Source organism: Vanessa cardui, chromosome 8 (assembly GCF_905220365.1).
Source record: "Vanessa cardui chromosome 8, ilVanCard2.1, whole genome shotgun sequence".
NCBI lineage: Eukaryota > Metazoa > Arthropoda > Insecta > Lepidoptera > Nymphalidae > Vanessa > Vanessa cardui.
The window spans coordinates 4,192,892-4,210,423 of NC_061130.1; the positions used below are offsets into that span (position 1 = coordinate 4,192,892).

Below are 17,532 nucleotides of genomic sequence, written 5' to 3' on the forward strand. Positions count from 1 at the left end.
GGCTTTGCTCACGTTTTAATGATGGTCGTCCGTTGTAAGACATTAAAGCACATGTCCTTTGTTTTTTGAATTCTATACTTTGGCCATGTAAGAGTAACAACAACAACAACAGCTTGTAAATTTCCCACTGCTGGGCTAAGGCCTCCCGCTGAGATTCAACGTTCGGACGTCTTAGACGGAGGTTGTGTTGAATATTGCGATTAAATATTACGACTTGAGGAATTTAAACGACATCTGGCTTGAAAACTGGTTTTCGTTATCTCTGACGTCACATCTCGACTATTTGCTTTGTTTATCGGACACTTGTTTTGCTTACGGATTGGTTTTGTTGTTGTTAAGTGGTCTTTTTAGATCATATTTATTGTTACAGATTTATGCATTTATATTGATATAAATACATATATTGTTTGTTTCGTTGTTTTTTATGTTGTTTGTTCTTGGCGATGGAAGTCGATACTGAATTATCGTCCGATGCCCTAATTCGCCGAAAAAGGCCATATGAGGGCCTCGTTATTTTTAACTCCGATTCCGATACGGAGACGGAGATGAGGATGGCTGCAAAAAGCAAGCCTGCTATTCGCGGCAAAACTACTAAAGGTCGTGGAAGTGGTCTTGCTCGGGCTAAGGCTGAGCTGAAGGCCAAGGCCAGTGAGGCTAGAGAGGAGGCCTTCGAACGATCGCTTCGTAGTCGAGCGTTTCGAAAGGAACCTCCTCAGGCTGTTTTGGACTCCGAGGAATCTTCTTCCTCGGATGTCCACACCAAGGATCCCACAAAAATGGGCGCCGAGGAACTTCGCGCACAGGCTGGTCGAAGCGCAGCCCTCATTTTGGAGGTGGCACAAAAGTCCTCCAATTTAAAAGGAGGATTTGGCAAAAAGCTGAGGGAGTCGGCGGCTGCACTACAGGCCATTGTAGATGCCTTAGCGTCTCGGACGGAAGCCGAGGAGACTCGAAAGCTCCGCGCTGATAACGGACGCCTGCGCAAAGAGGTAGACAGCCTCAAGGCCGAGGTGAAGGCTCACCGTCGCGATTTTGCGGAGATGCGGTCCAAGGTCGCTGTGGTCAATGAGGCATCCACCAGCTCTGCACACGATGCTCGGGCGGTGGATAATATAAAAGCCTCAATTATATCGTCGATAGGCGTTATGATCAACGCCCGATTTGCCGAATTGGAGGAACGCCTTCCTCCGGCTAAAATACAGCGCCCACCATTAGCTGCTGATAAGAGGCGGGAATCAGCACAGCAAATTGCTGTGTCCCGAGCGCAGGCAGTCAATTCGGCTCCACCGTTGACTTCTGCACCCCTACCTAAGCGGGTTCCATCAGCTGCCCCACCGGCACCTGTTGCTGGCTGTTCAAGCGCCTCGCTCGTGTCGGAGACAATTCCACCTCAGGTGGTCCAGGAAATGTCCTGGTCCACTGTAGTTAAAAAGGGGAAGAAGGGGAAACAGGCTCACTCTCCGGCTGGAACAAATGCCACGGTGGCGAACACGGTGCTTAAGACACCTCAAGCGGCCAAGCCTAAGCTGACTGCTCCTCGTACAGCTGCAGTAGTGGTTACGCTGCAGCCAGAAGCGGAGCAGAAAGGTGTCACATATGCTCAGGTCTTGGAGCGCGCTGAGCAAGGCATTAAACTGCAAGAACTCGGCATCAATGGAGGGTTAAAAGTCCGACGCTCCGCGACGGGAGCCAGGGTGCTGGAGCTGCCGAGAGCACAGTCGGACCAGGCCGAAAAACTAGCCGATAAGCTCCGCACAGTGTTGGATGGGGTGGCCAGCGTCGTTCATCCCGTAAAAAAAGTGGACATTAAGGTGACGGGGCTAGATGACTCCGTCACCAAAGATAAGATTATCGCCGCAGTCGCCCGCGAGGGGAATTGTGCCCCTGAAGACCTAAGATGTGGAGAGATTGCACGTGGGCCCGGTTACATGGGTATGGTCCGCGTGGCATGTCCAATAGCTGCGGCAAAGAAACTGTCTGACGCCGGTCGTCTCTTGGTTGGGTGGAGCTCGGCCAGGGTATGCGTGCTAGAGCAGCGCCCTTTGCGCTGCTACAAGTGCATGGGCCTTGGCCATACTAGGATATTATGCCCATTCAATGCGGATCGAGGTAACCTTTGCTTCCGGTGCGGCGTTGAAGGTCATAAATCGGCTGAATGCACCGGGAACCTGCGCTGCGCGGTGTGCGCAGAAGCCGGGAAGCCCTCCGGGCACGTGATGGGGTCGAAAGAATGTAACCCCCCCATCACGAAAGGTAAGGTGGTCCTCGCTACCCAGACCACCAACAACGTCGGACGGCGCCAGGCCGAGGAGGAAGCTGCAATGTCAACATGAGTGCCGACTTCAGCTTCCTTCAGACTAATCTCAACCACTGCGCCGGGGCTCAGGATCTACTGCTGCAGTCCATGGCGGAGTGGGGGATTGACCTGGCTGTGGCCTGCGAGCCCTATTACGTACCTCCCTTAACTCATTGGGTAGGGGACGTGGACGGCACCGTGGCGGTCCTCGCGAGGAGTGGAACGGGCCCCCCCCTCTCACTCATCGAGAGGGGCTCGGGCTACGTAGTGGTGGGGTGGGGGAAGTACGCCATCGTCGGTACGTACTTCTCCCCTAACCGCAGCCTGGCTGAGTTCGAGACATATCTCGGCTTTGTCAGAGCTGCGGTGGCCAGGCAGTCGCCGAAACCGACACTGGTTCTCGGTGACTTAAACGCGAAGTCGCGTGCCTGGGGCAACCCCGCTACGAATCCGCGAGGGAGGGCCGTTCAAGTGTGGGCCCTGCTCTCCAACCTGTCCCTTCTCAACAGGGGGCAGGTTCACACCTGCGTTCGCCAACAGGGGGGTTCCGTGGTGGACGTATCTTTCGCCACCCCTGTGGTGGCTCGCATAGTGCGGAACTGGAGAGTAGAGGAGGAGGCGGAGACTCTATCGGATCACCGCTACATCCGATTCGAGATCTCCACCTCTCGCAGGCCGGCGGAACCCCAGAGGGTGCCGACCACGCTGCCGAGATGGTCTCTCGGCCAGGTCGATCGAGAGCTGGTCAAGGAGGCCGCCATCGTGCAGCGGTGGGGTTCCGCAGGGAGGAGGGAGGGCGAAACGCAGAGGAGCTGGCGGGCCGCATGCGCAGTTCACTCAAGAAGATCTGTGATGCGGCCATGCCTCGGCTTGTCGGGCATGTCGGTTCGGCGCAGAGTAAAGCGCCGGCAGGTCTACTGGTGGTCGCCCGAAATCGCCGACCTTCGGGCGACGTGCTGCCGGGCGCGGAGGGCCTATGTCCGCTGTCGAAGGCGCAACGGCCTCGACACGGATCTGGAGGGACAGTTGCTAGACATTTATCGCCAGTTGAAAAAAGATCTGCAGCTGGCGATAAGGAAGGCTAAAGAGGAGGCCAGGGAGGAGCTTCTGGCGGGTCTCAATCGAGACCCGTGGGGGCGTCCGTACCGCGGTGTGCGCGGGAAGTTCCGCACCCAAGGCGCCCCTCTCACCGAGACGCTGCCGCCGGAACTCCTTCTGCGCCTGGTCGGGGAACTTTTTCCCCACCCAGGCGAGCATGTCCCTCCACAGATGGCCCCCAGCTCCGTGACCGAAGACACAGTGGCTTTACCATTGATCACGGAGCGGGAAATGGAGATGGCCCTCGGTCGCTTGAAGGCCAAGAAGACGGCGCGGGGTCCGGACGGGGTTCCTGGGCGTGTTCTATGCGACGCCCTGGAATACCTAGGTGCAAGGCTTCGGGAGCTGTTCGACGAGTGTCTGTGCAGTGGGCAGTTTCCGAAGCCTTGGAAAGAAGGGAAATTGGTCCTGTTGCCGAAGGAAGGTCGGCCGTTAGATTCCCCTTCGGCATACAGGCCAATCGTGCTGCTGAACGAGACTGGAAAACTCTTCGAGAAGATCCTCGCAGCCCGTCTCGTTCAGCACCTCGAGGAGGTCGGTCCGGGTCTCTCGCCGGCTCAGTACGGGTTCAGGGCAGGCCGGTCGACGGTCGACGCCTTGGACGCCCTGAAGACTCGGACGACGGAAGCGGTGGCCCAGGGGCAAGTCGTCTTGGCGGTTTCGCTCGACGTGGCTAACGCCTTCAACAGTCTCCCCTTTGAGACTATACGGGAGGTACTTCGATATCATGAGGTGCCGTCCTATCTCAGGAGGCTGTTGGAGGCGTACCTCCAGGACAGGGAGATCCTCTGGGCGGGGGTCGATGGGAGGCTCATCCGGCATCGAGTGAGCTGCGGCGTTCCACAGGGGTCGGTTCTCGGCCCAATTCTGTGGAATGTCGGTTTCGACTGGCTCCTGCGGGCTCCCGTCCTTCCCGGGATGGGGGTGTTGTGTTACGCTGACGACACCCTCGTCACGGCGATTGGGCGGGACTTCCGGGAGGCGGCTCGCCTCGCCGAAGTCGGAACGGCTCTCACCGTGGACCGCATGGAAATGCTGGGCTTGAGGGTCTCCATATCCAAAACGGAGACCCTCCTCTTCCACGGTCCACGGAAAGGACCCCCACGAGGTGCGAGTATCACCGTCCACGGGATGGTGATCAAGGTGCAGGCCCAGATGAAGTATCTGGGCCTGATCCTGGACGGTCGATGGAGCTTCGGGCAGCATTTTATCCATCTCGGCCCGAGGCTCATCAACGCCGCCGCCGCTCTTGGTCGCCTCCTTCCGAATGTGGGGGGGCCGGGGTCACTATGCCGGCGTCTCTATTCCGGCGTAGTGAGGTCGATGGCGCTGTACGGTGCCCCGATCTGGATAGATGCCCTCACCACTAAAAATCGGGCCCTGCTGCGCAAGCCGCAGAGGGTCATAGCGGTGAGACTCATCAGAGGTTACCGTACGGTGTCGTGGACTGCGGCGACACTTCTCGCGGGCGATCCGCCCTGGGAGCTCCAGGCTGAGGTGCTCGCGGAAGTGTACCGGTTCCGGGTCGAGGCGAGGGACCGCGGCGAACGTCCAGGGTCGGCGGAGATCGGGCGGATCAGGGCTCTAGCCCAGCAAGCCCTGATCGTCCGATGGCAGGAAGATCTGGGATCACCCACGGCGGGCCTAGCGACAGTGGAGGCGATCCGTCCCCACTTGAGTCGCTGGGTCGAGAGGAAGCACGGCACACTGTCGTACAGAATGACGCAGGTACTTACTGGACACGGATGCTTCGGTAAGTACCTGCACGGGATAGCGCGGCGGGAGGAGACACCCTCCTGCCACGAGTGTGGTGCGCCAGTGGATACGGCGTACCACACCCTGTACGAGTGTGCTGCGTGGGGGCCCCAGAGGCACACCCTTGCGGCGACTATGGGCGGAGACCTTTCGCTGCCGAGCATCATCAACGCCATGCTCGCTAGCGAGATGTGCTGGTCGGAGATGCGCTCCTTCTGCGAAAGTGTCATGTCGCAGAAGGAAGCCGCGGAGCGGGAGCGGGAAGAGAGTGCCGCCGCTGACTCGCTCCGCAGAAGACGACCGGGGAGGAGGAAAAGGCGCTACGCGCACCTTCTCCCACCGCCTCAATAGGCGCCGCAGGGACTAGGGGGGTCCCAGTACCCCGGGAATCACCCCTAGGTGTAAGAGGCCCGCATAGGTGGGCCGACCGTCAGGGCGTCACGGTAGCATGCGTAAGCGATCCCGTGGCGTCCATCGAAAGACGCAGAGGGTACCGCTGGTTTTTTAGTGGGTAAACCCGGCGTACTTGGGCGCACTCGGCGTCCAGGGCTCCGGGGAGTCCCACACACCCCCCCACTTTCCATCAAGTGGGGGAAGCGCGTAATGCGTAAAAAAAAAAAAAAAAAGGCCTCCCGCTGAGAAGAAGGTTTGAAACATATTCCACTATATGAAAGAGTAACGAGCAGATGTACAGAGGTCCTTCAACATTTATAATTTATTAGATCCAAATGTATATAATGAAATTAAATATAAAGAAACATTTATATTATGATACAAGGCTGAGTGTAGCATGATCAATAGCAAACACTTATCGCATACGTAAATAACTTATTTTTTTAAATTTATTACACAGATAATTCAAGATAAATAACCTGGGTCAGCTTCTTAAATTCCTTAATTAATTCACTTATGACATACATCTTCCAATATAAACTTTATCGTCACAAAACAAAAATTCGATAATTACATGGTAACTTTTTTTACAAAAGAATTATTGGCATCAAGTCCTTAAATATATACTAATATGGGCTATAAATAGTTACTGCATAAATCTTGAACGCGTGTAATGGTGGCAAGAATGCTAACAGCATTTCCCCGTTGAATCGCAATTCCGATCCTCTGGGTAAAAAACGAACTAGCCTTCCTGTTACCAGTGAAGTCAAGAAGGCGAGGTCTTATACTTTTAATGAAGCTTTTTGCACTACTACTCCAAGTGTTTAACAGTGAATACGACAAAAACAAAATTGAGAATAAGACACAAATACTTGCATCCTTTTTTCGCTTCATCTTTTTCCATAGCGACATCGGCTCTTAACACTATCGGATGTGACTCCCACACATGGGCCCGTTCTCATTTCCCGGGAACCAATGTCAGTCGATCAGGTCTCTTACCATCATCACGGCTAATTCAACGAGGCTCAGTAAGAGCAGAAACGCCATTGGGGCCAAGAGTTCTTTTAATATACCAAAATAATTCGACTCCCGTGGTCGAGTAGAACACCGATTTTAGTGGATACGCACGCCTGAGGCTTCGATTCTCGGTCGATGTAGAAAAAGTTCATTAGTTTTCTATCTTGTGTTGGTTGTTGTTGTGATATTGCTTCTGATTTTCCATAACTCAAGTGCTTTAGCTACTTACGTTGCGATCAGAGTAACATATGTGATGTTGTCCAATATTTATTTATTTATTTAATTAATTTTAGTCTTATTAAATTAACAATAATAATTCTAGACAGAGTCTTGATTGTGGCATTCGTTAGCCGTATCAACTTAAGTATTGATTTCGTGAGTGTTCGAATACGTGATGTTGTCTTAAATTATCGCGATTATTACACATTGAATTAAAACTAGTTAGTGGGTAGACTACCCGTGTCCACGTCTACCCGTGTTAGTTGTTGGTGTTGGGATGTTAAAAATAATTAATATACGCGATTCAAATCCGTTATAACTAGTTTTATTTCAATGTTCGAATACGGTTTGATTTAAAATCATTTATTCAACATGATTTTAATTAGCGAAGCGATCTCCACTACTCTCCCGTTTGCGTCTGTCTGTAAATATGCTCACCAAAGCGTGTGTGTGATCCGGCGTCGAAACGTCATCGCGCATCGTATGGGTAATATTAACTATAGTGTGTCCCGAGGATCGAAATTGTTAAAGTACGTCACGTACCTACGTCAAATGTGGTGCGTTAAAATGCATTCGCTGCGTTTAGTTCATATTCGCTCTTTAATGCAAATATTTAATTTAAATATTACTTGGTGGTAGTGCTTTGTGCAAGCCCACCTGGGTAAATACCACCCACTCTTCAAATATTCTAACGCTAAACAACAATACGCAGTATTTTTGTGTTCCGGTTTAAAGGGTGAGTGAGCCAGCATCTTAGTTCCCAAGGTTGGTGGCGCATTGACGATGTAAGGAATAGTTAATATTTCTTACAGCGTCATTGTCTATGGGTGATGATGCCATATACCATCAGGTGGCTCATATGCTCGTCCGCCAACCTATTCCTTAAAATAAAAAATAAAAAAAATTATAATAATATGAAAATTCAATTTAAATTATGAACGTTAATTATCAAATTTAAAAACAGTAAAACTTTCAAAAGTTTCCATTAAATAATCTTTTTTTATAGACACCTTACTTTCTAATTACAGGAAGCGTAGGTAAAATCCCTAGTAGCTCTGTTTTGTTTGCAATTTCTTTAATTATTTATTTTAATACGACTAATTAGTTTATCAATATGTGAAGTATATGTAGTGTTATTTATCATTTTTTTGTTATTATTAGTAGGCGTTAAAACAAATGACAAAAATATGTTTCTATTAGGTATTTACATTAATGTTTGTTGACTTCCAAGCAGGATATATTAATTTAAATAATTGTATTAACTAACATGACTTTGTATTTTTTAAATGTTGAAAAAGAGTAACTACTGATTTTCTTTCCGGTTCTTCTCGGTAGGATCTACTTTATGAACCGGTGGTAGCTTCACTTAATTGTAAAATGACGATTTAAAAGTGCTTGTAAAAGCCTACTTGAATAAAGTTTATTTTAATTTTTGAATAAAAAAGACTCCTTATTTTGTTATTAATGTCTAACCTATACCTGTTAATATTTGCACAGATCCTAAGATCCATTAGCAAAATTAAGAATCAATTCGAATAAACATTAATTATAAAATAATGAAAGCTTAATATTATTTCTTAAACACAAATATAAAACTTAGAAACATAGAATCGGGGTTTTTTTTTATAATAGATCTGTTCATTCAAGTATTTATGTTTCGATGTGAGTTTTGAAACTTTTGCCAGTATTTTCGTTTTACGACTCTTTGTGCCAGTTCTTTTAGCCACAAGGTTTTTGGATAAGCATTCACTTTTAATGCCATTATATACATTTAGGAGTCATTATGATTGAACAACAAAACAAAAACAGCCTGTAAATTCCCACTGCTGGGCTAAAGGCCTCCTCTCCCTTTGAGGAGAAGGTTTGGAACATATTCCACCACGCTGTTCCAATGCGGGTTGGTGGAATACACATGTGACAGAATTTCTATGAAATTTGTCACATGCAGGTTTCTTTACGATGTTTTCCTTCACTGCTGAGCACGAGACGAATTATAAAGACAAATTAAGCACATGAATAAGCGGTGCTCGCCTGGGTTTGAACCCGCAATCATCGGTTAAGATGCACGCGTTCTAACCACTGGGCCATCTCGACTCATTATGATTACGACATTGTTTCTTTAAGTTCTCGCTATACCTATAATAAGAACAATTAATAGAATAACGAAACACGATGAAATTTGACGCTCATTTTAATGACTGAATACGAAAAAGAAGTACGCAAACCGAAAGACTTATAATAAAAAAAAAATTTAACAAAAAAGAAAACCGACTTCAAACAAAACACTATTTTAATACAATACCGGCAACGCACCTGCAAGCCCCCTGGTGTTGCAGATGTGCATGGGCGGTGGTAGTCACTCTCCATCAGGTGAGCCTGCTGATCGTTTGCCACCAATGCCATAAAAAAAAATACAAATAAATACGCACTATTTTTCGCTTTTATTTTACCTATCGGAATATAGGGACAGAACTCAAAAGCGAGACAATTTTTATTTTTTGACGACTTTAATAATGTAGCAGAAATGTAGCAGCAGGGGTCCACCAATATCAATAAAATTTTGAAAGTGGTCCACAAGAAAAATAACATTGGGAACTACTGATTAAGATGTTTTATCACTTTTAGTAACTTTCAACTTAGTCGTAAATCTTCCTTCCTCCTTATCAAGGCTCCTTTCCGTGATTTCTTTTCAAAAAATGCTCGTCCCTCAACTGATGCTTTCTTTTATTATAACGTTATCTCATTATCTTTAAAACTCTATGGTTTTTTAAGAGAAATCAAGAACGCTTTTTGCGACGTAGTTTTTAGATTAAAACCAAACTTAGTCACGATAAGACAAACTGACTCGCACAATTGATCAAAAAGTTTAATTAGAAAAAACTTCTTTGATTAGTTTTTTATGATATGCGACCGAAAATAACTTCATTCTCTAGCTTACTGATGATATAGTCTTAATTTAAAGGAAAAGACGAGATATATATTTATAACTTAAATATTACTATGCTTCATTGACAAAACTCTTACAAGTAGTATAAATAATATGAAGGTAATATAAAAAATAGTATCAAATTTTAGAATATGTTCTTATTGAATTTTATTAAATTAACAATTTCCCTAAGGAAAGGTAATTCTGTAACTGTGATTATCGTTTTATTAATACTTTATCCTAGACTGAAAATGAAAATTTATACTTGTGCAATTTAGATAATTTCTTAATGAGCATCTTCTTTTAATATATTTTATTATAAAGATGGAGAGATAGGCAAATGGGCCAGCTGATGTTGAATGGTCACGCCTGCCCAAAGACGTTAGTATTTCATGAAACTAATTATTCCTAACATCTTCAATGCGCCACAAACCTTGGAAGCTAAGATGTTATGTGCCTGTACTAGCGCCACCTAAGGTTTTTCACCAAACAATAACACCAAGTAATCCTGTATATAATAAAAAAAAATATATATTAGCTACAGGCAATACCTGATGTACTATAGACAAAAACCAAATGACGAAATGTGAAACAATTATTTGAAAATAACAAATAGTTGAATGACATATGAGCTGAGATGGTTCGATTTGTTTCGGTTTCAAGCCCAAGCATGCACCACTATATTATATATGTGCTTAATTTGTGTTTATAATTCAACTCGTGCTCAGCGGTGAAGAAAAACATCGTGAGGAAACCTGCATGTGTCTAACTTCATCGAAATTCTGCCACATGTGCATTCCACCGACCCGCATTAGAAGAGCGTGGTGGAATATGTTCCAAACCCTCTTCTTAATGAAAGCGGAGGCCTTTAACCCAGCAATGGGTAATTTACAGGACATTTACTTGACAGGGGGTGTTATTTTTGTGGAGAAAAAATACAGTAAACGTCAAAAGCATTTAATCAAATAAATATAACAAAACGGTTTTACAAATAACCCTGAAGGAAGCTCTCGATTATTTGTAAATAGATATAATTATGAAATTTTTATCACAATAACTGATAGCATTATGAGTAATCTTCTTCTTCGAGTGCCACTCCGACTAGCGAAGGTTGGCAGTCAGCTTGGAGTATTCCTTCTTATTCTTCGCGAGGCGAAAGAGATCGGCAGCACTCGCAACTCCCGTCCATTCTCGGATGTTGCACAGCCAAGACTTTTTTCTGCGCCCAACAGCTCTCCTTCCGGCAACTTTTCCCATCATTATGAGTAATAAATTTAAAAAAAGATTAAATTAAATTTCGTGATTTTTTAAACTGAGAGTACTTTTATTTATGTTTGTGATCAAACTCAACCCTTGAAAATTTAATGTAGATATACAATATTTTATTTTAGCTTTCAACAAAATTTACCGGTAAAAATCAAATAAAAGTTTAGCAATTTTGCTTTATATAAATAAATAGAATACTGTAATAAAGAATTCAAATGTTGGGCTGTCTATTCATTTCCGAACGATTTTTATCTTTTCACTTTAACGGTTTTTGCTTTTAATAAAAATATACTATACTCTCTTTATATTATTGAAGTACACGAGTCGAAAAAATTTCAAATAAAATACGGAAATTCGCGTACAATTCCAGTTTTTGGGAATTTTTTTATTAATCTCATTTTTTGTTATTCATTTTATTTCTATTATTGCTTTTTATTCAAATAATCTTAGAACTTGTTCGACGAAATAAACTTAATATAAAACGGATTTTATTTTATAATTTTGGTTTTTTACAGTGAATTCGTATGTGAATAGTGTAATATTTAGTCGTGCGAGTTTGATAAGTAAATAAATAAAATTTTAACAAAAAGAAAAACCGACTTCAAACTAAACACTATCTTAATGAATATGTACTAAAAAGTAATAAAAATAATTGCGTATTCAACATATTTTTAGAGTCCTCCTAAGTAAAATGAAATGAAAAATATTAGACTACTTAAAAGTCGATTTACGATTATATAACGTAGTTATAGTTATTGTTATATTTGGAGCCGGTGTCAGCCAAGAAAACTCTATAGTATATCTATATATATCTATATATATAAAAAAAATATACAGACGAATTGATAACCTCCTCCTTTTTGAAGTCGGTTGAATATCGAGATTGAATATTGAAGATTAGCAACAATTATAACTTAAGTTAAGGTCTTTATAATAATATTCAAATTACAATATTCAGACAAGGTTTTACATTTACATTCTGCAAGAAGCATCGTCAGCCCATTTTCAACCGACTTCCAAAAGGAGGAGGTTATCAAGTCGTCTGTATTTTTTTTTTTATGTTTGTTACCTCATAACTTTTCACTGGGTGGACCGATTTTGATAATTTTTTTTTTGTTTGAAAGGTAGTGCTTCCCGTGGGGTCCCATTTTTTTCCGATGATGGTATCCATATGAACAAATAGGTGAATAACTGAAAATCACGTTAACCAATTTTGATAATTCTTTTTTTATTATAAAATATATATTTCAAGGGTAATTTGGTGAAAGTTTGGTAAGGTTCTGAGCACAGGATCCATGACAAAGTAACGGAACGGAAGGGAACGGAACAATTCTGAGGAGCACGTTAGCGATACTCAGTCGAATCTTTTATTTATAAGTTATTTGGATATTTGAGTCACCTTCCGTAATGTGGTTATGTTTATGTAATTATCATAGTCGAATATTATAATCAACTAGCTACCCACCCCGGCTTCGCACGGGTGCAATACTGATACTAAATATACTACAGAATTTGTTTATTTACGACATCACTTCGCAAACTTCTAAAATTATCAGTGTTTCTTTACTATATTGTTCATGTATTATATACACAAACCTTCCCCTTGAATCACACTATCTTTTAAAAAAAACCGCATCAAAATCCGTTGCGTAGATTTAAAGATATAGGGACAGAAAAAGCGCCTTTGTTTTATACTATGTAGTGATGGAACTCCTATACGGCTCGCAGTTAGGGTGCGATATGGGGCAGAATTTCTTACTATCTTTAATCAAAATTTTATGTATGTGATGTGATGTCATATGATGTACGAAATATAGTTGGTCTTTTTCAAATTTTTTTTGCTGAGTTCGATTACAGCTCTTTCGAGGGATCCTTGTAGTTTACTCCGCGTGACGTATTAAATCCGCATTTTCGAAAGTCTATTTTTGCTTTATTCGCAAGTTTCCTTTGAAATTGTCCTCGAATTAGTTTCTGACTCATATAAACGGAACGCTTAATCTATCCCTATTAAAAAAAATTAGTTAGTCAACATCAGCTTCACTTAAAATCAAAAAATAAATAAAAAATTTAACAAAAAGAAAGACCGACTTCAAAGAAAACACTATTCTAAATAAATGAATATGCACGAAAAAGTAATAAAAATAATTGCGTATTCAACATATTCTTTAGAGTTTTCCTAAGTTAAATGTAATGAAAAATTTTAGACTACTTAAAAGTCGATTAACGATTATATCATGTAGTTATAATTATAGTTATATTTGGAGTCGGTGTCAGCCAATAAAACCCTACAGTATATCTATCAAAAAACAATACGAGAATACTTTAACAAATATGTTTTTTACAAATTACCTTTTACACAATAATATACTGGATCAATCAAGGGGCTCGTATCGCTTCTTTCTTTTGATTGTTGGGGCAAGGGCACCGTGGCTGACACCGGCTTCAAATATAACTATAATTATAACTACATGATATAATCGTTAATCGACTTTTAAGTAGTCTAAAATTTTTCATTACATTTAACTTAGGAAAACTCTAAAAAATATGTTGAATACGCAATTATTTTTATTACTTTTTCGTGCATATTCATTTGTTTAGAATAGTGTTTTGTTTGAAGTCGGTTTTTCTTTTTGTTAAAATTTTTATTTATGTTTTATATGGAATGTGATTGTAGTATTATAAAAAAAACAGAAAAACTTACCTTAACCCTAGAGAGCGCTAATATTCACATATTGACGCTTAAAGTGTGTTACTAACTTATAAGATAAGATAAAAATAACTCCTACAAATACTCTGAAAGTTTGATTCTGTTATACATGACTTTAATTACTTACACTTTTTCTCTTTTTTGTATAGCCTTTTATAAACTAGACAGATGGACCGGCAAATGGGCTACCGATTTTATGCAGTCACAAACGCCCATAGATTTTGACGCTGTGAGAAATATTAACCATTTCTTACTTCGCCAACACCAAATTTGAGAACTAACATGTTATGTCCTTCGTGCCTTTAGTTATTGCAGAAATATGAGTGAGCCCTTTGGTTTACAAAAATTTGGTAACTCCTATATATCTAGCTCTGAAATAATATAATTTTATATCACAATGACCAAGTTCTAAACTAAAGTCGAGGACTTGAATGATATTTTTTTTTTTGGAAAAACAATAGTCGATACATACAAAAATATCTACGATGTAAGAGCCAGTTGTTTACCAGATTAAGTTGGCATACGGATATTGACGATTTATGGAGTTATCTGATTCAATATTATTCTACAATTATATTATATATTTCATCAGTTTTACAGTTCAGTGAGGCTCAATAGTGGAAGCGCGTTGGTAACAAGTTTGTGATTCCGGGAAGGCGTGTAAACTGAACTAATATTAAAGTCAGTAATATAGCTTCTATTATTATATCTCAGTGTTTCACTCAGCTTGCTCTTTTGTGTTCGACAAAAGTTGTAGCCGATGTGTGCAAACTTTAGCTTGACCCAAAGAGAAATAACTTAAGATAGAAGATGGGCAACAATCAAACGTAAAGTTCACGCTTGTCTTAATTTTAACGAATGATTACGCATCAAATTCAAGTAAACGCTTTCAGATTCTCATGTATTTGTATATCAGTTGTAAAGGCGAGTATCATACGAACTGGATATTTTATATGAAAAATAAGATGTATGTGTATCTCCTAACCTGCATTGAAACCTTTTTTTATAAAAAGTGATTAGTTAATTTTTGCATTCATCATCAACGTTGCCAGTAAAAAAAAATATTGTTTGTGTTCTATTTGCTTTTCAAATTTGGAATATATTTTTCGGATATAAGTACAAGCGAAACACAAGTCATAACTAGTTCTCCACGAAATGGCACAAATAACTTTGAGTATGACAGATGTGGCTACGTGGCTCCTCACTGCGGATAGATTTTAGCAAATCAAACCCCAAAGGGAGTAGAAAGTTGTATAAGGGAGTGTTGGTAAAATTTTCTCCATACGATAAAGTTTGCAAACATGAAATCTGTGACTTATATTCCATGTTTATTTGAACATTCACTAACATTCACTAACAATAGATTCTACACAAATCGACTCCTTAAGCAGTGAATGGGTGTAGAATAAGAATGAAGTGGATTTAGTGACGTTTTCTTCGAAAATATTAGACATAAAAAATGAGCCAAATTTTCAACATCGAAATTGAAGGTCATTGTTATTATTCATAATAGTTCTCTAATTAAAGAAAACAAATAAATAAAGATTGTGTAAAATAAAAAAAATGAGAAAATTATTATTTTAAATCATGTGTATAGTAAATAGTAATAGTAGTAACAGCTTGTATATAACACTTCTAAAGTCTTGTATTCTTCTTCTTCTTACTTACTTCTCACCTCAAGGCGCTTATAAATTGAAGTATCACATCAAAAAATTACAATTTTATTTTGAAATTAGGTAGAAAGTAAACTGTATTTTCTCATTAAGTAAAGTAGCTTTTATATAAAAATTATTATTTTCAACATGTAATCCTATGACGTGAAGGTGTTTGAGTACATTAGTATATATGTACAGTCGGAGTAAGAAAAGGGTCGTCACCTTAAGATCTATTTTCGTGTGCTAAGTATGAGCGATAATCTGCTTTGCCTTTGATTAATAATGACATATTTCGTCGCAATGATTTGATGTTTATTTTCAAAAGGTGCTAAGAGTTCACGACTTGATAAAGGAATGAATTTGAAATTGACGAAGGTTTTCTTACTCTGTCTGTACGTTACATAACCCACACAAGTAATACTTATATACATTGAAAGTTATGTATAACTTTGTACAGTGCTGATTCTCTATCTAATTTTACATGATAAATGGACTACTTTTTCAAAGGGATAATAGTATTTAAAAGCCCTATCAAATCAAATTTGTTAAGATTTCTTTACAACAAGTCGGCACCAGTATTGAAACGGTATCGGCATCTAAACATCATGAATGCTTTTGTTGTGTTCCCTGCGCTTTTTTGTATTCATTTTGTTTCTGGTATGAGAACATTTGGAATATCAAGTATGTTTTTATTTATTTATTGTTATAAAAAATATATTTCAATATTTCAAATGCGATATCTACATTATCAATATTATAAATGTGAAAGTAATGTCTGTCCGTCGTACTTTCACGACCAAACAATGAACCGAATTTTATGAAATTTGTTATGTAGCAAACTTGAACTCCAAGAAATAACATCCAACCAACACCCTAAAACGGAAGTGAATATATTTAAAATCTTTTACTGTTTTTCATATTAACCAATAACCAGCAAAGTTTCTGCATTCCACGAAGAAAAGACAATAGCAAAACAAAATAATGATATATTACATTAGCGAAAACATCCGTCCGAATAAAGCAAAAGTAAAATTATAAATTTATGTCAGTTAAATACAATTTGATGCTCGTTAGAAGGGTCGTCGAGAGCGAATGTTGAAAACGAACTTACTCCGACGCGAATAGCGGATATAATGCAGAAAGAGTTTTGGAAATTGAAAATTGTGCCGCGGAATATAACCCCATTACTAAGGAAATGAGCTACGTGAGTATGTTTTACAATTTCTTCTCCGTTTACTTGAATTACGGAGCTAGAGGGGAAAAAAATCCCACCTGGGTATTACGTAACTATATTACGCGTATCACCTGATCTACAAATTGAAAATTTGCATCACTATAATCATAACTATGAGAACGAATGCCATGTTTTCTTATGATTTTATTAGACTTTTTAACTTTCTTTATATTATCTTCTACATCAATCTTTATGAAGTTGCTAATTTATCCGAACTTCATTGTCTACACAATTGATTTCCCATCTCTACTTTTTAAATATTAGGTATTTAAAATACTAGGAGTAGCTCGCAGATTCGATCAAGGCGATCGAATTAGGGGTGGTTGTCTTATGTTAGACAAAAAAGCAGCTTATAATTTTTCTGGGAGTTCAAGTTTGTTTCATACCAAATTTAATGAAATTCGCTTCATTGGTTTAGTAGTCAAAAGACCGACAGACAGACAGAGTTACTGTCACATTTATAATATTAAGTATAAATTATTAAAACTTATCTATCTATATATATTTTTCTATTAAAGTCTAAAAGCAAATATACTATAGCCAAAACCGAATAATCTTTTGAATTGAAATATTAAACGTGTAAGTCGAGGCTTCTAGAGTGTAAACAATTTATTAATGTCAGCTTCCAATGTCCTTAGAATCAATCGCCACGTCCAGTAATGTGTGACCTGTTCCTCTTCTGTGAAAGTAAATTAGCCACTGCACTGATTTCAGATTCAGTCTCGCACATAGGATTCGTCCTAACGTCAATGGGAATACCATTAAAATCTTAAGTACTACAGTCCACAATCCGGGTTGAGAAATGGTATTCATTTTTAAAGACAATTTTTTATTTCAATAATATATTTTATATTACAAATAACTAAATACTAAGAATTACATTTTTCAATAAAGGTATTTATCATGTATGTCTTTAGGTTCAAGATGGGTTAGTTACTATATCTCCTAGCAGAAACGGCAAATTAT

At 40.7% G+C, this 17,532-nt stretch overlaps 3 protein-coding genes across 3 annotated transcripts in view; all 3 read left to right on the forward strand.

Annotated features, from left to right (window-relative positions):
* The first annotated feature begins 443 nt into the window (after positions 1-443).
* Positions 444-2,217, forward strand: LOC124531750 (actin cytoskeleton-regulatory complex protein PAN1-like). The gene is made up of 2 exons (XM_047106264.1): positions 444-2,018; positions 2,191-2,217. The coding sequence occupies exons 1-2, from the start codon at positions 444-446 to the stop codon at positions 2,215-2,217; spliced, it is 1,602 nt and encodes a 533-aa protein (XP_046962220.1).
* Positions 2,218-2,329: 112 nt separating this feature from the next.
* Positions 2,330-8,292, forward strand: LOC124531751. Its single transcript, XM_047106265.1, has 3 exons — positions 2,330-2,902; positions 3,566-3,671; positions 8,276-8,292. The coding sequence occupies exons 1-3, from the start codon at positions 2,330-2,332 to the stop codon at positions 8,290-8,292; spliced, it is 696 nt and encodes a 231-aa protein (XP_046962221.1).
* A 2,480-nt stretch (positions 8,293-10,772) lies between these two features.
* The window catches only part of LOC124531753, a 29,476-nt gene continuing 22,716 nt past the window's right edge, over positions 10,773-17,532 (forward strand). The window contains exon 1 of the mRNA XM_047106267.1: positions 10,773-10,969. Within this exon, the coding sequence (XP_046962223.1) occupies positions 10,773-10,969 (197 nt within the window). The remainder of the gene's footprint in view (positions 10,970-17,532) is intronic.